The 24,705-nt window shown below is 37.3% G+C and overlaps 1 protein-coding gene across 7 annotated transcripts in view; it reads right to left on the bottom strand.

The window, feature by feature from the left end:
• The window catches only part of tenm4 (teneurin transmembrane protein 4), a 247,006-nt gene that overhangs the window by 16,239 nt on the left and 206,062 nt on the right, over positions 1-24,705 (bottom strand). For all 7 annotated transcript variants that reach the window (XM_082181143.1, XM_082181145.1, XM_082181144.1 and 4 more), the window contains 3 exons: positions 13,268-14,145; positions 6,299-6,471; positions 2,497-2,732 (listed from right to left, as the gene is read on the bottom strand). In XM_082181143.1, coding sequence (XP_082037269.1) covers positions 2,497-2,732; positions 6,299-6,471; positions 13,268-14,145 — 1,287 coding nt within the window. The remainder of the gene's footprint in view (positions 1-2,496; positions 2,733-6,298; positions 6,472-13,267; positions 14,146-24,705) is intronic.

The following is a 24,705-nucleotide window of genomic DNA, read 5'->3' as shown; positions in this document are numbered from 1 at the left end:
GTAGCGTGTATATAAATGCTCATATGTCATCTTGCAAAAGCTGTGAGGTGGTCCCATTACTAGCAGCACAAGAATTATGAAGATATCAGAACCCTCAGGGTTTTGATCGCGAGAGAGTCAACCCTGCCCTAGGCTGTGACCCCAGTACTCAGGGTCAGAGAAACATGGCTGTTGAATGATGGATAGTCCACTGAGACACACACACACACATGCTTAATGCATGAGCTGACCTTGTGAAGCAGATTCTTGACCAGTACGGCCTGGCCAGACTCTACAGGGCAGCAGTAATACGAATGATCTGTCTAAAGGACAGGCGCAGCGTGTGTGACACTGAGACTGATGACAAGAAGCAATAGAGATTATAATCATGAAGCAATTACTCCAAGTACAGGCGGCCTCGATGCTCAGATGAGCTGCTGCGTGGAGGTGTGACTGCGAGGTATGAAACTGTGCCAGCGTAAAATTAACTCAGGATGAGCAGATGACAACTTCGAGGTAACGCTGGGGCCTGTGCACAATTACCTGACTATGTGAGCTTCTGATAGAGTAAGTGTTACAAAACACCACGAGCAATTCCACATTTCATAAATAAAAATAAAATACAAATGCATTATGAAAATGAAAAATAATTTATTTTAGTTTTAAGATATTAAAGGAACACTCCACCGTTTTTTGAAATAGGGCTTATTCACCTTCTTTCCTACATTTAGATAGGTGGGCAAATGCATTTTTGTCTCAGTGCATGCATTGTTTTAGTTTGACAGGGTTGGCGCTAGCTTAGCTTAGCATAATGAATGGAATCCTTTGTTGCCAGCTAGCATGTCCTGAGTAAAAGTGATATATATATATAAAAAAAAAAACCACCCAATTACTTCTTGTGGCCTGCGTATTCACAACAAGTACAAATAGCGATGCAGATTAACACTAGGCGATTTCCTATGCAGATTTTGACTTGGGACTATATTAGGGGAAGCACAGGCGAAGCACTGCTACTTGGCGCAGAGATATCACGCCCAAGTAGCAGTGCTTTGCCTGTGCTTCCCCCTAATATAGTCCTTAATATATAAGTCAATATCTGCCTAGGAAATCGCCTAGTGTTAATCTGCATCGCTATTTGTGCTTGTTGTGAATACGCAGGCAACAAGAAGTAATTAGGTAGGTATTTTTTTTTTTTTTTATCACTTTTATTCAGGACATGCTAGCTGGCAACAAAGGATTCCATTCATTATGCTAAGCTAAGCTCACGCCGACCCTGTCAAACTAAAACAATGCATGCACTGAGACAAAAATGCTTTTGCCCACCTATCTAAATGTGGGAAAGAAGGTGAATAAGCCCTATTTAAAAAAACGGTGGAGTGTTCCTTTAAGGGCCATATTTACTAACAGCTCGCTTCAGTGCACTCCCTCATTTGGCGTTAAAAAACTACTGTCAGGATTTACTAAAGACACGCAGTGGAAAATTATTGTTGAAAAGGCGTGGATAGGGTTATTTTTGCTTCTGACCTTAATGCATATGCGTTTGTAGGAGTTTCCCTTTCAGACTCAAAATTCATGGGAGGAGAGTATTTAAATGAATCATGCAAGGTGGTTTACTAAGGTTTGCACTAGTCAATTTACTGGTATTTGTGCCATTATTTACTGCCCCAAAAAAGCATGTCTTAAACCAGACGCTAATTTGCGCTGCTCTGGGTAGATTGCGTTGGTCATTATGGAAATGATCTGACTGCGTCTGTATTCTTTAATGTGTGTGTCGTCAGTAGATCATGCACAGAACTTTCCACTGCCATCGGCGCTTTTATGGGACTGCGCTCTCACGCTAATTTGCCCTGTTTAGTAAATCAATAGTATTGCAACAAAACTAATAATGTAAAAGATAAATATAATAACATTGTGACTGATATTTATTACATTAAACCCTAAATACATCCTTTTAAATGTCAATCAGTCATGAAAAACTACAGCCATAGAGTACATTGACAATTTAACTGCATTAATTTCAATTTTGCAGGGATTTGTTTTTCATTTCTGTTGTTGTTTACGATCAAATTTTTTCTCAATTTTGTTCAATTCAATGTCTGTAATGTAAAATGTCAGATTAGATCATGTTTCTTTTAAAGACAATCAGAAAAACAGCTTTACAAGATTAGATTTTTTTTGTAAATTGCTTGAGATAAAAGCATCTTCTAAATTAATTTCCAATGATTTGGCCTTGGATGTGTTTGCTGGGTTTCACAGATCTCTTCAATTTTTGTTAAATTTACTTCCACATGCTAATAAATAAATAAATGAATAAATAAATAAATAAATAAACACACACACACACATGCACACATATTTTGCCTGTTGTCTTTGCTTTTAGAACCTTTCCCAGTAACAGCACAGATCTGCCAGCGTTTTCCAAATATTAAGACCCTGAAATCCATGTACAAATAAAAGTACAAAGCTGTCAAATGTAATCCGCATTAAATGTGGAAGGAAATTCTGTGACTTTCTTACCCTGAGTCTGCGTCCATATACTGTGACTTGTCCTCGCGCCTGTTCTTTGCGTTGTCTCCATTCCACTAGGTTGAGTCCATTGTCGATGGGCAGAGTGACATTTCTCTTGCTTATGGTTGGGTTGACTGTTCCTGACAGCAGGTGAGGCTCCGTGTGAAGAGACACTTCCATGCCGTTGGCCAATACCAGACGCAAGGAGCCATCCAGACCAATGTAGTAACTGTTTTTGACTTGATCTACGATTTAAAGGCAAAAAAATTGTCTCATGTATATTGCAGAAAACATCTTGAGGATTGCTATTTGAAATTCTGTTAAAGGATATCACTTATAAATGAAAAATCTGTCATCATTTACTCACTCTGGCAGAGTAAAGCATCAGTTTATGCTAAAAGAGTTCAACCCAAAATGAAAATTGTCATCATTTACTCACCCCACGTATGAGTTTCTTTCTTCTGTTGAACACAACGTAATATATTTTAAAGAATATGGGTAACTAGACAGTTGACGGAAGCCATTCACTTCCCTTGTTTTTTTTTTCGACTCTGGAAGACAATGGCTACCATCAACTGTTTGATTACCAACATTCTTCAAAATATCTTCTTTTGTGTTCAGCAGAAGAAAGAAACTCATATAGGTTTGGAACAACTTGAGAGTGAGTAAATGATGACAGAATTAGTATTTTTGTGTGAACTATCCCTTTAACTATGACTGATATCCACCCTTTTGTTGGCTACAATGCTGTATTTCCCTCAAAATGGTGGCCAAATTTATGGCCAGACTCTTATTTGTTGAACAAGACCAGAAAGCCAGTGAAACAAAGGGATGATTCAAAGTCTAGTTAGGCTTTGAGCTGTCCTCGGAAGACTGAAAGAGACAGCGAAAGACAGGCAGAAAGCTATCATAGCTGAGGCCGCCTGCCTGTGGCAACTGAGATGCAGCTAAATCTGAAACTGTCTGTCTCCATCCCCAGGTGGTCTCACTAAGCGCTTTGGAGGGACATGGTAGATGGAAGACAGTGAAAAGAGAAGGAGGTGTAAACCTGAAAGAAATAAAGAGGGAAGACAGAGACTGGGAGGGAATGAGAGAGAGAGACAGCTAACAAGAATGACATACCCAATGAGAAAATGTCAGTGAACGCTTTGATGAAACTCTCATTACTAGTCAAATGGAATTAATTACTCAGCAAAAGAAGTGCAGACAGCGGCCATATAAACAGCTAGCATGTGACGCAAACATGTTGCTAGGGGGTACAGGACACTCTCATTCTCTGTTAAAAATGAATTGAATAACATTTATACTATTCCAATTAATTGTAATGAAAGCCTGATTATCTGATGAGAGTTTGTGACAGAAAACAGCAAGTCTTTTTAAGACAAGACATAGTACGTACATCTAAATGTGTTAGGAATGACAAATTTCCAAAAGTGTTTGTTGTCTATGTTAGAGTATAAGAAAATACACATGCAGAAGTAATTGCACAATTGTAACTATTTCTAGTAAACGCAACTTTTGTTGCGATGTGACTTTATATCTCATAATCGCGACTTTGTTTCTAGCAGTTGCAACTTTATATCTCATAAACAGGATTTCATATCTCACAATGTGACTATTACTCGTTAATGCATTTTTTTAATCTTATCTTTATATCTTGAATTTACAAATGTCTATCTCATAATGTGTCTATTTCTCATAAACACAACTTTCTGTTGCAATGACACTTTTAATCTCGTAACCATTAAGTTGTTTCTAGCAGTTGTAATTTTATATCTTACAATTGTAACCATTTCTTGTAAACGCAACTTTATTGTTACAATGTGACTTTATATCTAATAATTGCAACTTTTTTCTAGCAGTTGCAACTTAATATCTCATAATTACGCTTTAATAACTCACAATGCGACCATTTCTCGTTAATGCAACTTTGTCATGTGACTTTATATCTTGAATTTACAAATTTCTATCTCACAATGTTTCTTTCTCTCATAAACGCAACTTTTTGTTGCAATGACTCTTTATAAAATCTCTTAACCATGAAGGTGTCTGTAGCAGTTGTAACTTCATATCTTACCATGTAACTATTTCTCGTAAAACACAACATAACTGATGTTGTTTGCAACTCCATATCATGCAATGTGACGTTATATCTTATATTTTTTACTCTGAAGTGGAAACAGGCTTCCATACAAATCGGAAATAACATCATCATGGCATAATAAATTCAGTGTCTTTAGCTCAAATCACGCTAAAAAAACCTGATTGTCTGTTTTTAATTCAAAAGCAAGACTTACGAGATTTTTCCATACGTTGTCTGTCTCATCCTCTTTATATTGTCTGTGAAGAGCGAGTTTGTGTAAACTAGATCATATTATTGTCAAATACATAAGCAGCTCTAGCATGTTCGTCTTTTGATGGCTTATTCAGGTAATAATATTGGTGCACTGAAAAAAGCCCTGACCGTACGACCTGGAAATCGAACACACACTCACACAACCTTGGAAAGTCAATAAACAGCACAAGGTCACCACCTACGAGAAATGCATATCCAGATTGCGTGTGTGAAACTCTGTGTAGGAGCTAGAGCCAAACTGGTTTCCGTTTACAAAGCAGACAATAGTGAATTAATTAGCAGCAAAGCGTTTGGCAGGGCGCCCTCTTTCTCTCTCTCCACCAGATGTCCTGGACAAGGTCACCATGCATAGGTGACCATTAGTTTAGTCTAGGATAACAACACCAGCAGAACTTTACGCCCTCTATTTTCTTCTCTCAGACGCAGTCTTCAGTTAACCAATCGAAACCCAAGGGGAGTAGGATGGCCCTTCAAATCAAACGCTCACAGGAGCGCAGAAAAATCTTTACAGTTTCTCAGGAAATAGAGCATGGCACAGGGAGTTCAAAGCTATTTATTGGGAATCGATGGAGCGCTTGGTTAGGTGAAAAACTGGATATCAAAATGCCAAAGAATGCAAGGAAAATCACAAGCTAGGATGACGGCCCCTGACCCCAACCACACCCCTCTGTCTCGAGGGCCAAAGTGATTAAGATTTGGTTTCCTGAGACGGACAGGAAAAGCAGACGCTTGGTGAAAAAGGGAGGCTGGAACAAACAAAAGTGGTGGACAGGAAATCAATCAGGACTTCTGTCTTCATGAGTGGGCGGTCTTGCGATTTTAGAGGAAATACAAACACTCATGCCTTCATTGATTTTCACGAAGAGGCTTGTTTGCTTCCCACAAACATATCAATTTTGCCTCATAGTTATTTTACTTCACGTACAGCAACTAAGTTTCTAGTGTAAAAGTGAACAAAGGAAATATTTGGAGACCAGTTCCTTTGTTTCCTTTATTTACTCGCCGTTCAGACAAGATTGAAATGCACACTTCAAAATGTTGGGATCAGTAAGATAAGGTTTTAGAAGTATCTTATGCTTACCAACGCGGCATGTATTTGATACAGTAAAAACAGTAATAATGTAAATTATCACTACAATTTATTTAACCGGTTACTGAGTTCAATTCAGACTCAATGATTCAGTCACAGCGTGCCTTCAGAAGAATTGAGATATAAAGCACAAGTCATAACTACTTTCATCATGATTAATCTCATATTTGGAGCTTAACAAGTATGGTCACATCATACAGTTTTGGAATGACATGGAGGCGAGTAAATGATGACAGAATTTCATTTTTTGGGTGAATTATCCCCTTAAATGCACTGCATTTATTGTGTCTAGGTTAAGACTTCACCTAATTCCCAAATATTGTCCTCAGGGATGTGTTGAATAAGGGCTTTGCAGACATTCTTACCTTGCATGAGTGTGTAGAAGGTTCCAGAGGCCGAGAGGTTGGTGGTGACTGTGATGTCCTCTTTGTTGGAGCCCTCGGTTTGCACCCGCACAGTGCTGTCTGAATCAGTCCGGTAACTACTCACCCTGCCTGTGGGGTAGGTCATGTTTGTCAGACGCCCATAGTTGTCATACCTATGAAGATAGAGAGAACAGGGAAGGAGTGTGAAAAAAGATGTCTCAACGGGTCTTTAATTAGACCAACTCAACGGGTCTTTAATGAGACCAACTGTGGCTTTCAATCGAATGCAGAACTGGGTTTCTAATGAGAGACTGTCAAAGTGAGATGTACAACCAAGAGAAAGGAAAAATGTAATTGTAGAAAAACATAAAATTTTGGACTATAATGGAAAAAAGGTTGAAGGTACTTTTTGGAACTGTTTAACACTGGTTTTAGTGCAGTACCACAAAAATAACACATCAACTTATCAACTTCCATTATTTTTTTTAACAAAACTGATCTTATTTGTTAAGCAACACTATGAAAAACAAGCCCTCATGGTTTGTGAAGTTGAGTGCTTAGCCTTAAAGGTGATGAATGCATTTTTTTCTAAAGCATAAAAGTACCATATGTTGACATATGAAACATACTAAGTTCACATATTTGTTTCTCTAAAAAAAACAATGCTATGGCCAGTTATTCTAATTCTAATTTGCGTTCCATGTCGGAATGTCTATTTTTGTTTTGGTCTGTGAGATCCCGCCCACTGCCAGTTCACCCAATAGTATTTCAACACCCCGGGTTGCCAGTTGGTGGGAAACACAGCGTATTGTAGCCATGGAAGCCAGCGAATCAACTGAGTCAGAGATTCAACCTGACCTAAAAAGCCTCGGCAACCATCTAAAAATCTCTGTGACCAGAGGCATATTAAAATGCGGATAAATCAACACATCAACTTAAAGTGTAAGTGCTCGTTCCCTTTCAATGGCCCTTTTAACACATACAGTCTTTACTGGTAAATTACCAGTAAGAGATCATGTGTGAACAAGACAATGGCGCGGTATTTAAATATCCCTTCCGATGACTGTCATCACAGAATTTACCGGTATTTTGGAGCTGATGTGTGAATGGTCTCTTACCGGTAAAAAGCCAGAACGCCGTTGCTTGTGTGAACAGCATATTTGTGTATTTATTAGGGCTGGGAATCGATTAAAAAAAAATAACTAATTAATTGCACAATTTCTGTAATTAATTGCAATTAATTGCGCTTCCCCCAAGCTTGTAATCATCAATATTTAAACTTAGAATCACCTAATTAAACAACACAGGAAAAAAAGGGAACAGAAAATAGCCCTATATTAAAATATTAAACATCAATATATCAATATATTATTCTTTTTCAATAATCAATCAACATAATCAATTTAACAGATTATTATTATTATTATTATTTTATTAATTATTAAAACAAAATATAGTCCTACAAAGCTATTATTACCAGAGCATGTGATCAGAGCAGGTCATTTTACCATTGTTGCCCAGCATGGCTATACCAGCTCAGCAAACAGAAGTCAACAGAGAAATTTCACGTTACTTGAGTGGACTTTACTTTTCCAGTGCTTAGTACATGATTGAAGCCTTTGGGCCGTTAACGACAGAGCCGCCGACACACACACACACACACACACGGAACGGAGAGCTCGCCGCTGCTGGCCCATTAACGACAGAGCGAGCCGACACACACACACACACACACACACACACATACACACACACTCACGCGCGCGCGCGGAGCACAGAGCGCGCCGACCGACCGACACACACACACACACACACTCACGCGCGCGTGCGCGCGGAGCACAGAGCGCGACGCACATACCGAGCGGAAAAGACCCGCTCATGAAAGCTGCCCGAGAATGAAACCTGACCGCCAAACATGGAGGGGCGGGACGGCATATTTCGGCCTTTTTAATAGCAGACGCAACAGGAAATCATTAAAACGAGGCAAAAAAAAAAAGTGCTGCGTCAATTGCGTTATTTTTTTTTTACGCGTTAAACATTTCAAATTAATCGCAAAGATTAACGCGTTAATTCCCCCAGCCCTAGTATTTATGGATAAAGTAATTCTGGCAATTTTACGATAATTTCCAGGGATTGCTGTGTGATAGGGGCTATTGTCAATTGCGCTTTTTCCTTTTTTGCATGTCCTCAATCTGGCAACCCACATGGGGAGGAGAGGACAGGGAATCAAATCTCTGAAATATTTTGTATTTAGACTGTAGTACCCATTTCAACCACTAGCTGTCAATATTACATACTGCACCTTTAAAGGGGTAGTTCACCCAAAAATGACACTTCAGTCATCATTAACTCACCCTCATGTCGTTCCAAACTCATATGACTTTCTTTCTTCTGTGGAACACAAGGAGATATTTTGAGAAATAAATGTTTGGTTCCTAACTCATTTTTCAAAATATCTTGTTTTGTCTTCCACAGTATTAAGTCAGTCTTATGAGTTTGGAAAGATATGATGATGAGAAAATGACAGATATTTAATTTATGTGTGAACAATCTCTTAAGAACAGTCCTTGGGCAATCTGAAATGGGCAAATGGGCTTGGTTCTAAAAATAAAATGCAATATGAAAATTTGACTGAGAGAGAGAGATAAGTGAGGGTAGAGATTTTGTTGTTGGAGATACTGAAACGTTTTTTTTTTTTTTTTTTTTACGACTTTCACACAATATCACTGGGATTCGAAACCAATATTTCCTGTTTACCACACAGATGTTTAGGCCATCTAAACCGTGGTATCAACATCACAGGCTCTACACATTGAAGAAAATTCACTGTGCCATATACAGAATGAAATGAGTCTCCTCCGTTTTCATTTGTAGTGGTAATAAAGAGGTGAAAGACAAAAGCAAATCATATTTTCCTGCTATCTTTTTCAAGAAGAATAGAAATAAGGTTGGGTGGTGGCAAAAAAACAGAGAAGTGAATGACTGCAGTCGACCCACTATGGTTTTGTTCTGTTCTTTGGCAAGCAAACTAAATTATTCTGTTTTCCTCTCCTACTTTGTTCCTTTCCTCCCTATATTTTTTTATTTGTCAGCCTCCACGTGAGCGCTCTCTCAGCCGGCTGAGTGTGCAGTAAGTGCAGACTGATTTATCTTAGTGACCAAACATCTTCTTTTAGAGTAGCAGTCTATTGTAGTCATGGAGAACTGACCGCCTCAAAGCACCCTGGGATTGGAGTTGGTCAAGATGTACCACTGAGTCACGGCCGCTGTTCACATTGTGTGACACAAAAACACGGGAAGAAAGCACTCGTAAACAATCATGTGAATGCGAATGTGAGTCCCTTAGTAGTGTTCACCAAGGCTGCATTTACTTGATTAAAAACGAAAAAAAGAATCTATTTTAATTTGTAATTTATTTATGTGACGCAAATCTGAATTTTTAGCATCATTACTCCAGTCTTCAGTGTCACATGATGATCCTTCAGAAATCATTTCAATATTATGATTTGATTCTCAAGAAACATCTTACTGACCCCAAACGTTTGACTAGTAGTGTTTTTTTGAGAACATGAGCATACAGTATTTACAGCTAAATGATGTGGAATGTGCACTGTGGATCGATGCTTTAAAAATTATTAATTATGAATTACTGTACGACTGCTACTACTACTACTATTTTTTAATGTATATAGCACTGTTTCCAAAGTTCAAGGACACTTTACAATTAATTCGATTAATTTAGATTACCAATAATTTTTTTGAACTAATATAATAATAAAATGTAATTCATTTTGTGGAAAGCTCAACAATAACTAATAATAAAACATTAAAAAATATATTTTAAAATACTGTAAGGGAACTATTTTCTAACGTGTATTCAGTCAATACTAATGCTTATACATGATTTATGTAGTTAATTTTGCATGAGGCACAGATATTGACATACATAAACTTTTTAAGTGACCATGGTAAAAGAAAGTAGGAGGCCTTATGATAAACTCTTACATATATCAAAAAATGTCTTAAAAATGTATTAGTAAATGCTGAAATTAACATAAACTAATAATAATAAATGCTGTATCAGCATTGTTCACTGTTAGTTCATGTTAACAAATTAAGTTTTATTTTCTTACTTTTTCATACTCATTTTTTTGTGGAATAAAATGTTGCTTCATTTTTACAATTAAATGCCCTGACTTTATTTTACAGGTGAATTTCAACTGCAATACCATCATTTCTAAAGCTTGAAAGCCTCAATATCTGTTTATTGGAAGTGATGGAAAAGAGGGCCCAGTGCATTCTTCAACATTTCTCCTTTTGTGTTCCATAAAAGAAAGTAAATCATAAAGGGTTTTGAGGGTGAATAAATTATGACAGAACGTTTTTTGAGGTAATCCTTTTAAGGTAGCTTTGATATCATTTCAAATGTTATTTTATTAAGCTTTAAGAATGCAGGCATTCCACAATTAGTAATCCATTTGAATCCATGCAAATCCTTTTTTTGGAACACGTTTCATTTAGCAGTGCTGGGTAAATAACATAAAAACTGTAATCCTTAATAATTAATACAAATTACATGATGGAAATTTTAGTTAGTAACATAACCTATTACATTGCACATTTTTAAGTAATGTAATCTGATTACTAATTACTTTTGACCTAACTCTCATCACATTGATTTGAATAGAGTAATCCCTTGATATATACTGTATATATTGCAAAGAGAAAGAAAATGTATTCCACTCTTTGTTATCAACAACGTGAAGTGCATTAAACATACTGTATGTCAGGCTTTCTAAAACTGGGGTTTGTGAAGGAACTGAAGAGGGTTCATATATTAATAATAAAAAATATATATATTTTACTTTTTTAAACAATTTTTAATTGTAATTAAAAGTAATTATAGCTGCCTAACTAGTGGCCGTTCTTGTGTGTGCAGTTCCACAAAATTGGAAGAGTTTCCGAACATATATAAGCAATAGGCTTTTTTTAGGAAAAATTGAAAAGATAAAATTAGGAGATTTAGATGGACATGGTAGCAAATGTCTTTGTTGTGCTTGTGCTCCTCGCTGTACAGTGTGTGCACGAGTCCTGGCCGATGTAGCGTCCGCAGGCGAACACGCTTCACTGGGACTTAATGAATTCAGGTGGCAGAGATGATAAACCGCGTGTGCCGCTCCTCGCAGCGAGCAGATAAATTGTTTAGGTTGCTCTATTCCAGTGCAGTACAACGGTGACTTTGACCCTCAGATGGCAGCTTGACCTTCAAAGTTAATTATGCAAAATATAACATCATATTACAAAAACAAAAACTCAACAACCAAGCTTTCTTTATCACCAAAGACGACCTCATGTTGCCCGAGGGATTGGACGGATCTAATTGCTCGGGACGGAAAAAAAAACAACAGAGCGACTATTCTTGATGTTAATTATTGTTTTTTCTTTCTCTCTAATTGCAATTATTGAGTAAATGTACTTTGCCTGCCATTTGTTCACTTTGGCAAAGGGAGATTAAACAAATGATATGACAGCATGGGACCTAAACAAAGGACAAAAAAATTGAACTTTCTTGAAAAAAGAACTGCTTAAGGCGATGCCATTTATGGTCGGTTATCTATCAAATATGCAGCATTTGTACATTAAAATAAACAGTACAAGCAAACAATGTGAGTGAAGTAGTTTTAAATGAGTTTTGCCTACAGTCAAGGTCATATGAAAGTAAATATGCTAATAACAAGTATTAATGTAAACATATTTTCTGTTCTGTTATACAGGCTGAGTGTCTGTGAGAAGTCAAAATAATTTTAAGTAGTAATAAGGATTCAATTTAGTTAATCTGGAATCAGTTACAGGAGCGTAGTGAGTGGGCCTATAGGCGTACTGTATCTATACTGTATCTAACATTTTAACTGGTAATTGAAATAAAATAGTAAATTTGATGAATAACTGTCATCTTTACATTAGCAAGTGGGAATTACTGGGTGGGCCCTGTGCCTACGCCTGACAAAGTTATATTTGATGCAAAAACAGGACTTATTAAAATCAGGGGTACAAAAACAAATGGAGCTGAACATATGTGCCACTGGTCGACACTGATCAATTTACATTTAGATATATTTAATACAAATATTTCGATTTTATTTGAAATATTGAAGGTTAAACAGGAACACCACTGTCTGAAATACTCCTGAAACCAATTACCTTACAGCAAATGACTGAAGTCCAATAAACCACTGAGACCTTGTGAACTCTTGACTGTATCTACTGTAACATGATCCACACAGCCAACCAAGACCTTTGCATTACGCTGCGCAGGAGTAAATTTAGCTTCCCGTAACCGAGTGAACCGGCACTGTGAACTACGCAGAGAGGAATGTGAATCTTTGTGGGCTGCCAAAGACTAATAATCTTTTAGCTTTAATAAGTATAACAAGATCGTGCCATTGTGGGCATTGAAATGGATGCCACTTTTTAAAATGTAGTAATTACCCATTTCAAATTAATAAAAAAAAAAATATATATATCTTAAATATAAAGAAAAATATTATTATTATAAATTTTTTACTATCATTCATGTATATATACTGTATTATATATACAGTATATAATAATCGCTAAAAATCTAAATATTAATGTTAAATGCAGATAATTTACTACATATAATATAATATTAAGATTATATAAGATTATCAACATTTATGAAGTAAATGTAGATATTTTATTTGTGTATTTTATGTAATTATTATCTATATGTATACATATGTATATACTGTATGTGTGTGTGTGTGTGTGTGTGTGTGTGTGTGTATGTGTGTATATATATATATATATATATTTATATATATATATATATATATATATATATATATATATATATATATATATATATATGGTGTATTCTGCACTTTATGCCCCATGTATGGAAAAATTATCTGCCATAGTATATCAGTGAATTTCCAGAATACTCACTCATAGAAGGTAGTCCATCCATCTTCATTGCTTTTGGTGGCCAGCAGACCTGAGCTTCCGTGATAAGTCATCATGGCTATCTCTTGACCCTGGGCAGCAACACTCTTCAGCGCATTATTAGTTCCAATAGTGAACCAGAACGTCTGGCCATCAGGACACATCATCCAGAGCGGCAATCCCGTTGTGTCTCTCCGAATGGTCACTTTGTTCTTATTCTTGTCCGTGAGGCTGCTCAGGTCACCTTCGCCAGAGTAGGTCAAGTTGTACAAGTAGTCTCCAGTGGTCAGGCTCTGAGTGTAGATGTGACTGCCGTTCACGTCAAACAGGTAGAGTTCGTCGTCAATCGGCGAAGAAACCTCATACATGTTGAGCGGGTTGAGAAATGCTTTATTCCTCCTGACATATCGGATACGTATGTTACCCAGGTCAGCGATGAAGAGCTCTCCATCGGGTGAAACCGCCAACGAAGAGGGTCCATTTAGCTTGGCGTCTTTGGCGTAGCCGTCATCACCCGAATAGCAGTCGCAGTTAGCGTCGTTCTTGCAGTCGCAGCCACTAGGGGCACCGGCGACCAGAGAGATCTCCCCATTCGTTGAGACCTGTCGGACACGGTTGATCTTTTTCTCGTCCGACTCGGCGATGTAAAGCAAGCCGTTGTGGGAGACAGCGAGAGCATTGGCGGATTCCAAGGTGGCGTGGATGGCGACTTTGCTGACTAGAAAGTGATCCAGTCCAGGGACCTGGCAGTGCATCGGCCTCCCTGCCACAATCCTCACTTGATGGTTCTCTGAGATCTGCAGGACCACGTTGTTGTCCAGCACATAAAGGGAATTGTCCATCGGGCTGACGGCCAGGTCAGTAGGCCATTCTAGACGCACCTATGGAAAATAAAAATAAAATAAAAATAAAGTTTTAATTTAGCTGAAAGTTTTTCATTTAACAAAATTAAAGTGTATTTAATAATCGATGAATTAAGCAAGTTTATTAAATAGCCTACACTGAAAAAAATTATTCATTGAATTTAATAAAAAAAATTATGGTAAGTGGTTGCACACAATTGATTTAAGCTACATTTAAACAATTGCATTAAGTTGAACTAAAATTTAATAAGTTCAACTAGGGATGTCTCGATACCACTTTTTCACTTCCGATACGATACCGATGCCGCAGCTTTGGCTATTTGCCGATACCGATATCAATCCGATATTGCCACACAGGTGGCAGTTACAGTTTGACAAGAGTTTACAGTTTGACAAAAGCACAATGTTGTGTTTTACACAAATATAAGTAGGCTAAACACTTTTTGCAGTTTTAATGATGTCCTGTATGAAAATTACGGAGTATGTTTTTATGTTTCCACTGTTCGATCGCGCCCGTGCCTCTCTCTCTCTGACACACACACATTCCAGCATTGTAATCTTGACATCGCAGCCTATTCATTTTGCTGCATTCACACCAAACGCGAATAGAGCATCAAATTCGCGTCTAGTTCGATGCTTGAACAGTTTGAATCCATTCGCGCGTCCAAAGCGAATAGGATGCGCTGCGCGTGTATAATGATAAAGCGAGCATTTGAAGCGATATAGACACGCGTTCAGAGCTAAGGCGGGGCTACAGATTAGGTGTCCCTAAAGAACCCGTATATGTGTATGCGCGTATCTAACAGTAACGTTAGTTCCGTATTACATTAATTAATGTGCACACGAGTTTTATTTATTTTTATACCGTGTATTCTCTGTGTAAATCCATGCACCGAACGTACGTTCAGTACGAATACATGTACCGTTCCACCCCTAATGGGTATCGGATCATAGGTATCGGATAATTTTTTTTCTCCCCTCCGATATCCGATCTAGCATTTTGGGCCAGTATCGGCACGATACCGATGCCGTGGATTGGATCGGGACATCCCTAAGTTCAACTTAATACATTTGTTTAAATGTAGCTAAAATCAATTGTGTGCAACCACTTACCATAAAAAAATGGATTAAATTCAATGAATAATTTTTTTGAGTGTAATCAACACTCAAAAACTTTTAATTGCACATAAGGAAGATTTATATAAAAATTTTAATGATATATTAATTTGTTGTTGAAATAAAATTGGTGGCTGTACTAAAAACTTGTTTTTAAAAAATACATTAAATACTAAAGAATAGGTTAAGTTAAATTTAGTGCTGTCGAATCTAACATGTGTATATGTTAGATATACACACATATACATATACATACACACACACACACACATTTAACATTTACAAACTTTTATGTTACCTGCGATTAATCGATTTGACAGCATTAAATGGCTTTCTGAGGTAAACATTATGTGACATTGTTCACAAGCTGTTTTATTGGCGTCTTTCCACGGTTGAAACAAAGATGAAGCGATTACATGTGAAATGATACATTTCAGTAAGTTGTAGGGCTGTACTGTCCTAGTCGATTAGTCGATTATTTGGTCGATACGTTCTGGTTCGACCAAAATTCTGATTGGTCGATTTTCTGCCGCGTTTATTTCATCAGTTTTGCCGCGCTGAGGCGCGCTCATTACATCAGGTGGAAAGCACTAACTGCTAATGGGGGTGTTTTCAGAGTACCCTTGTTTCACTGTAACAGTCTGTCTTCAAAACACCCCCCTTGTTTTCACCTTTTTTGGATTAGCCCAACCCAAGAGAGAGCGTCGAGCGATAACTAGAAGGTTTGATGCTGAATATTATTTATTTAATTGTGAGAGCGTTTAATAGTCAGTCCTCTTCTAACATGTCAACAACAAAGAAATCGACAGTGTGGCAGCATTTTGTTAAAATTGATAACAGGAAAAAGGTCGAATGCAAAGTTTGCAAGCAACAGTTTTCCACAGCTCGAGACAAACATGACATATCATCTAAAAGTGGTAAGCTCACTTGTCTGCGTTAGCTTGCCCTGTCTGTTTTGAGTAACTTAGGCTATATGAACATATCAGAATTAGCATATTTCAATGTTTTAGTGTGATAACCTAACTTTTTTATTTTTTATTTGGAGCCTAATGCGCAATTGTGCTGTGCTGTTGGTTGTGTTAGTTTTGAGCCTAGGATGCTTTATTTTTCAGTTATGCACTTTATTTCGTTTCTGCTCTTGATCTGGTTTGTTTAATAAATATTCTTTTTTTATTAAAGTAGACGTGCCTTTTGTGTTTATTAAGAGTAAAAGCTTTAAGTTAGTCTATTCGTGTCTCAGCTGCGAAGCTGAGCTCATGTTCAGCCTCGCTCGGTGCGAGGACATGCACGGTGAAATGATAGTGTCTGACAGTTATAACTTATTATTATAACATATGACAAAAATAATTGTCTAAATTATGTTGCATATTCCTCAACAGTTCTTGTGATGATATCACTAGTTGACAACATAGTACTATTTTCGGAAATCATAAGCTATGATATTGCGCAGGTGCACGTGATGCAACGCTGTCAGAGCCGACAGACTCGTGTGTCAGACTCATTTCAGTGCAAAATAATTAGGTCAAAAAAGATTTAATATACTGCAAATAGCCTACTAGTTGTTTATGTTTATTTATAATTCATTTAGGCGGACAACAAGGCTACCAAGTCCTGCGCACAGTGCGCATCTAATTAATTTAACGTTTTTTTTTTCCTAACGTCATTTTTAGTCGATTTTTAGTCGAAAATGTCAGGACTTCAGTCGACCAAGATTTTCTTTGGTTGAGTACAGCCCTAGTAAGTTGTACTGTATCTTTCAAAATACCTTCTGATGTTCATCCATATTTATTTTGCGCTGTAACTAGTGGTAAAAAGGAAGAGATGATCTGTCGCAACCCAATCCCATTGGCTAATTAGCCACCAATTCGCCAAAAACTTAAGTTACAAATTGCCGTGAGATTGTGTTGTTTGTTCACATACCGCTGAAGGCACAGAGGTACGTCACGCCACTTTGAAGAGCGTCAAAATTAGTTTGAATTTCTTTAGAAAACAGACTATTTGAAAGCTGAGACTTTGCTTATATAATAATAATCAACTACTTGCAATTATTGGATGGTAGGCACTCTACAAATAATGTTTAATACTTTCAATATCGAAATGAATATATTGTCAATCCGGCCCTAGTGTCCACATGGCTAACATGTTTTCTATCATGTAAGCTATGTTAAACGCTAATCAAACGTCACTGTTTTGGCCATCTAAAACGGTTTAGTCTGAAACCGGAAAAAAATTCAGCCAAATATTTTCAGTTGCTGAAATTTCAGTGCTTCACTAAGCTAACTAATGCGTCATACAGAATATATTTTTATTTGTAACATCTGAAAATACATTTATCAAGGTAAGAACTGATAACCGAAATACCAGACATCAATAATGGAAAAGCAACAACAAAATAAGGTTTGAATAGGTCAGAATGGCCTCAGAACACAAACAGTTCTTGAATTAAGGCTTGTTCATCTGATTAACAGGAAAGTATAAAAAAAAGGAAGTTGAATTGCTGATAAGAAAGAGAAGAAGAGGAGAGAAAGTGAGTCAACTGATCAGATTAAACCGTAGCGGTGAGGAGGAGTGGACGAGTGGACTCCCAAAACAGCATACTTGCCCCGTATCTGTCAGCCCTCCACATGGATGTCTTTTTCTAGCTTTGGGTTATTAATTTCATAATGGAAAGCGACTGCAGCAGGGGACCGGACCTTTGAAACAAAACGTAGCACACTTATCAAACAGGACCGCTGCCTCCTGCCTGGCTGCCTAAATTATGACTTATTGTTCTGAAAATAATGCAGCAGGCTTTTAACACAAAAAAGATTTTTTGCACAAATTTGCACAGACCCTCTCTTCACTAGGGGACCGTAATGGCTCTCTTAGGGGCCGAATATGAAGAGTCTTATTTCAATAGTGTTCTTGGCATGCTAACAAGGCTGGCTGATTAAAATATGCTTTTAATGCACTCAGAGAATAGACAAAAAGCTACCAAGCTGAGCTTAATATTAAAAGTATTATTTAAAAGTAGCAAACTAATCTGGAGCCATCGACTTAGACATGTCAGTTTTTATGGAGCAGTGTGAAAAGCTACCTAAATAGCATGACTTATGTAGTCCATTCAAAGTTTCCTGACTTTCTCCTAATAGATTCCTAAATGTGACTGTAATTGAAGAGACAGAAAAATGGTATGCTGACATTTCCATCAGAGACAAGCAACCAGATGTGGTATTTAGATGAAAAAAGAAATGGCTACAAACCTCATTTTACAGACTCAGACATTCACTTGATAATAAAAAAAAACATAATTCAGCTTTAATACTCTTTAATACTTCTCAGAAATGATCTTTCATCCATTAATTCAACATACTTAGAAAGCATGAGTCATTCAGAGCTGACAAAAACAATCCCTTTTTTTTTTTTTACAACAGCAAAAATCTGAAGGTTACAACAGAAAATGCATACTACCAATAACCAATAACAAATCGAGACCAAAAGAAATGCATCGGAAACAGCATTAAATAAAAAATGGGGGAACCATAAACGATTAACTGTTAAAAAACCAGGGACACACCATGTACTGTAGTTGGTCTCACAAGCGCATGGATTTCAGTGTCCAAAAAGATTCGGGACTGTCCGATAAGTCCTCAACAACATAAAACATAGCACTCAATACAGCACTCTGCCCTCATTCCTGGAAATGATGCCCGCAGCCTGAGCTGATCTATATCAAACTGCCTCACAGATGCTGGTCTGCAGTAATCTATTGGACACAGCCACTGCCATGGCTTAAGTAGCACCAAGGATTGATTTTAAGATACGATTAAGTCCCCGTAAGACCTGAAGAAAGAAGACTCTCACTGCCTAACTGAGTCACCGTGTTCTGTTCGATATCGGTCAGTGATATCTCCCCCGAGCTGAAACCTACAACACACACACGCGCGACATGATATCAAGATCTCTTATCAAGGCAGAGGGATTGATATAATAAGACAAATCATGGTGCAGTTTCAATTATTTAAATTCAGAGTGAACTGGAAGTTGCAACCGACTTTTCTTCAGTATTGTGACGTATTTTCTGAGTGAAATATTGGATGAGACAAAATAGAGGTTGTGGCTTGTTTTTTTTCCCACTGGGAATTGATTGGATGTTGAACAGTGGGTGTTCTATTCAGTTAAAAAATCCCAGCAGACTGACAGTCACAGGAGATGCTCTCTCCAAGCCTTCAAACTGACGTCCATCAGAGAAGGAAGGCCATTCCAGAGGGGAAGTACATTTTCAGATTTTGGCCATGTTCACACAGCAATAGAATACAGTTGTTAGTCCTGTCTATGTGAGTCCTTCATATGGTTACAAATGTTCACGAACAGCTCAGTTATTTATGGGAGTGACAACTGCATTCTATCACTGAACTCACACCAGTACATTTTCAGGACTCTGCATTCTCGGAAAACATGCACTGTGTGAATGGAACCGGACTGGACAACTAGTTGTCTGTCACGTCTTACAGAGTGAGAGAGCGGCTCTGCACGGCACAAACATGTCTCTATCGTGTGTTGTAGGTATTCATGTTTTTTTAGTTTTTTTTTTTACTTACAGCGACAGAGATATGAGCTGTGTGTCATATGAAGGTTTTAGATCCAGTCACTGTTCTTCACCGAAGCTGCTCCCACTGTCATTCTACGCGCTCAGATATAAAAGCTGCTGTCGGTTAATAAAGATTTGATGGATTAACTTGTGGTTCGATTGGACTCTTGTCATATCAAAAGTAATAAGACCCTTCAGTTTTATGGACAACGCCATCTTTGATATTACCTTGGTCACTGTAGCTATGATTACTGATTAGAGAATACGGGCTTGACTCCCGTTGCACGTTCATACAGACAGTATTCAAGATGCTACTGTAGCCTACCTCATTGGTTCTTTAGAAGCTCAAACCAACATGAGAATGAACCTCATTGGTTCTTGCAGAAGCTCAAACGTGCTGTGTAACTCGAGAATGAACCTCATTGGTTCTTGCTGAAGCTCAAACGTGCTGCGTAACTCGAGAATGAACCTCATTGGTTCTTGCTGAAGCTCAAACGTGCTTTGTAACTCGAGAATGAACCTCATTGGTTCTTGCAGAAGCTCAAACGTGCTGTGTAACTCGAGAATGAACCTCATTGGTTCTTGCAGAAGCTCAAACGTGCTTTGTAACTCGAGAATGAACCTCATTGGTTCTTGCTGAAGCTCAAACGTGCTGCGTAACTCGAGAATAAACCTCATTGGTTCTTGCTGAAGCTCAAACGTGCTGCGTAACTCGAGAATGAACCTCATTGGTTCTTTAGAAGCTCAAACGTGCTGTGTAACTCGAGAATGAACCTCATTGGTTCTTGCTGAAGCTCAAACGTGCTGCGTAACTCGAGAATGAACCTCATTGGTTCTTTAGAAGCTCAAACGTGCTGCGTAACTCGAGAATGAACCTCATTGGTTCTTTCACTTCAAGCGAACATGCTTGAGCTTTTGTTTATAATAACTGATGTGTAAGTTATGTGAATAAAAGCATAAATTAAAACTGTTCATTTCTCTGATGACAAGTGATCGTGTCTCACAGCTTTGGAACGGCATGAGGGTGAGTAGATGACAGCATTTTTTGGTGAACTATCCCTCAAGTGCCATTTTTTTTTCAGATGAAAACACACCAGAACAACAGATGTCTTGATGTTCTTGTGCTATCAGGGTAATTCTTTGTTGATTAAATTAATTTCCTCCTCAACAGTATATATTCCTGAATATATCCTGTGTATTTGTGTGTGTGTGTGTGTGTGGGTGTGGGTGTGGGTGGGATTGACACCCCTGTGAGTGACAGACAGGATGTATCATCTCTATTTCTCTGTCTACTCCTCACACTTTCACACACTAACAAAGAGAGAAAGTAAACGGTTCACACTCTCGTAAATCCAACACTAGAACATCTGCCGTTAAATCCTTCAACATACGCTGAAGCAGGCGTAATGAGAACATGCAGCTTTGACCTTGTCCGAAAGCATGTAAGCCAGCTTGCATCTTAAACAGCCTTTTCAAAAAAGCAGTCCCAGTGACTTTTCTTATCAATTTTGATTCATGTCATAAAAGGGAAAATAATCGCTCACTTAGTTTGAAGACATGCTGTTTTGTACCAGTCGTTGCTGTAGATAATAGGGTTGTGCACAAATTCAAATTAACTGAAGTAGCAAACAAGATGTAGAATTGACCTTTCGCTAAGCTCCGCCCACCTTGAACACTTTAATAGCAATACAAACTACAATGACCTGAATCAATATGTACATGTGTGAAATATGTGAATTAAAGTTAATTTAATATTCTCAAGCTCTCAACTATACTCGAGTCATTTAAAAAAAAAAGAAACTAACACTTATTTAGCGAGGATGCATTAAATTCATCAAAAGTGATTAGTTATAATGTTACAAAAGATTTCTATTTTAAATAAATGCAATATTAAGCAGCACAATGGTTTTCAAAATTGATAGTAATAGGAAATGTTTCCTTAGCTGCAAATCAGCATATTAGAATGATTTCTGAAGGATCATGTGACATTGAAGATTCAGTTTTGCATAACAGGAATAAATTACAATTTAAAATATATAAAAACTGCTATTTTAATAATTCACAATATTACGTTTTTACTGTATTTTTGATTAAATAAAAGTAGCCTTATTGAGCATACACATTCAAAACCATAAAAAATCTTACCCAAACACACCTTCTATCTTCTCTGGGTATCTTGTGTCACTGATGTTAGACTTATTTTGGATAATATTTTGTAATATTAGGTTTAAAACTACCCAAACACACAGATACTCTATAGACTTACTGTACATTCAATAAGATGGCAGATAGTAACAGTTGCTAGGGTAGGATTGTTTCATAATGTGTAAAGGCATTTATAATTATTTTTCATTTTTAAGGACAAAGTTTTAAAGGTTCATGCTCACATAAGCATGTGGCCTATTCATTTCAGATTTGTTTTATTAATTTCAAGTATTTTTGTCTTGTTTTCCAGTACAAATATCAAAACATTCCTAAATTAAGATATACTTGAGAGGTCTACTTTTTTCTGAAATAAAAATAAAAATAATTAACTTCACACTTTAAGCTTATCTTCCTCAAAAAATATCTGAATTACGTTTATTTTTCTTACCCCACTGGTATATTATTTTCTTGTTATTTTGTTATTTCTATAAATATTTTCAAGATTTAATATATAAATGTACGCTGAAAAAAAAAGTAAATGTACGCTTTCCTTTTTTTCACTCAGAAATGATTAGTAAATTTAAAGAAGAACTACAAGAAACCGCAAGTAACACATTGAATTAAACATGACATTTTCAAGTAGAAAGACTGAAATAGCATTTTCTTGTAAAAAAATAAATAAAAAAAAATAATTTAAATGTGTCTTGATATAAGAATGTTTGTAGTGGAAAGCAAAACAAAAATACTGTGTGGGATTGGGATTTTGCCAAAGCCCAGTGATTTTTCCCCAGACCATCACTAAACTAAAACGACATCTCCATTCCTCCAAGACCATCACCATATTTCTACATTCAGCGGGGCCTGAGGAGAATATTTATTCTCGAAGCTCAAGTAATAGTTGTGAAGAAATATTCTTGCCAAGTCTCAAATTCATAGTGCTTGTGCAGGGTGCCTTGTCTGCCCGAAAGGCAAACAGATTTGGAATATAATGCGAGGTGTGCTCTGAATGCAAGATCTGAATGGTAAGTGGGAAGGAATGAAGCCGTCACAGATTTGGAGCCTCCAATGGGGTCTTAATGGAAGCGGAGATATCAGGACCTAAAGAGCATCATGAGTTAATGAACTCGGCACCCGGCACCAAAAATATGATGTTTTCTGTTGGATCTAGGTGGGAATTGGCAGGCGGCGTATGAGAGGGAGTCAGATGAGCCCTCAAAAGTGTGGCAGCAGAAGGCTTAAGTAATGCGGCGGTGTGTTTGATGCAGTGAGCGTGTGCTGCACATGAATTTTTAATGGATGCTTTTTACTGTCTGAGTGTCTTTGGCAGAAGCTGGTGTGATTTGTCATCATTGAGGCCGGGACTGCGCTGGTCTTTCTGTGAGTGTGTGTGTGTGTGTGTTTTCTCTGAGGTGCAGATGGAGGTCGTCTCCCCGGTGCTCCACATCCTCTCAGTAAAATAAAGCCTCTCAGTCAGGCGGCAAAAGCATTATTGAGCAAAAAACGTAAGCTGGACTGATACATGTAAGCAAAACTAGAAGGTCGAAGGATGAATACAGAGCCGGACTACAGCAAGTTTTTTCCCACTTCGTACAATTTATGATCTTCAAACTGTGGTTTTGAAGAGTCATCAAAAGCGAGACCTGTCAAGATGCATCTCAAATTTCATTGGCTGTAGGGTGAATCTCACAAAAACAAGAAATTGCCTGCATCAAAAAGAAATTACATTTTGAATAAAGAAAATTAAGCCTATTTTTAAAAATTATTTCCTAAACATCATATAATGTTTATTGTAAAGAAAATGTACACCACCATTCAAAAGAAATCAGCATAACAGAATGATTTCTGAAGGATCATGTGACACGGAAGGCTGGAGTAATGATGCTGAAATTTAACTCTTTCCCCGCCAGCGTTTTTGAAAAAAAGTTGCCATCCACCGCCAGCGTTTTTGATCATTTTCACAAAAGTTTCATGGCCCCTAGAATACATTCTGAACATGCAATACATCAAAAGAAAGCACAGAGCCTCTGCTTTTAAACAGGAACAGAGAAAGAACAGAGCCTCTTTTTTTTCTAGCTTGATGCATTCCTTTTTTAACAACACTAGGATGTTGGGTAAGTTTCATAAAAAAGCAACATTTTGAGCAAAAAGTCTAGATCAGATTCAGAATGATGATCAAATCATAAATGGAGACGATCGAGTCCATCAAAACTTCACAGTCCTATTTCATTCAGTAACATTAGGCAGTTTTGATTTATATGTGGTTTAATGTTGGTGATTGTTATTTTACATTTGCATCTGCTTACATATGCTATCGCTTATTTCTGTTTCTTCTTCGAGATTCAGGAGATTCAGTAGTCTTTCAGAAGAGGTGTAATAGCGCCCCCTACCGTATAACAGTGAAAACACTGATAATTCTGTCAATGGCGGGGAAAGAGTTAAGATCGGATATTTTTAAATTGTAATAATATTTCACAATATTTGTTTTTACTGTATTTTATTAATCAAATAAACGCACCCTTGATGAGTGCAGACAACTTTGACTCACTGATGATTTGTATTTGCTTAAATATCTATAATTACCTGTCTACATCTTCCTGGGTGCCGCCATTTTCCAGTGATGTCCACTGGCTGACACTGATTTGAAAATTACTGCATGAGTTGAGTTTTAAAGCTGGATTGCACTTATCAAATAAGGAAGACAGAATACAGACTTTCCGAGATCAATGTAATGATTGAGTGCACAGATA

Source organism: Leuciscus leuciscus (genome assembly GCF_965113295.1).
Source record: "Leuciscus leuciscus genome assembly, chromosome: 9".
In the NCBI taxonomy this organism is placed as follows: Eukaryota; Metazoa; Chordata; class Actinopteri; order Cypriniformes; family Leuciscidae; genus Leuciscus; species Leuciscus leuciscus.
This window is presented reverse-complemented; position numbering and strand designations above follow the sequence as displayed.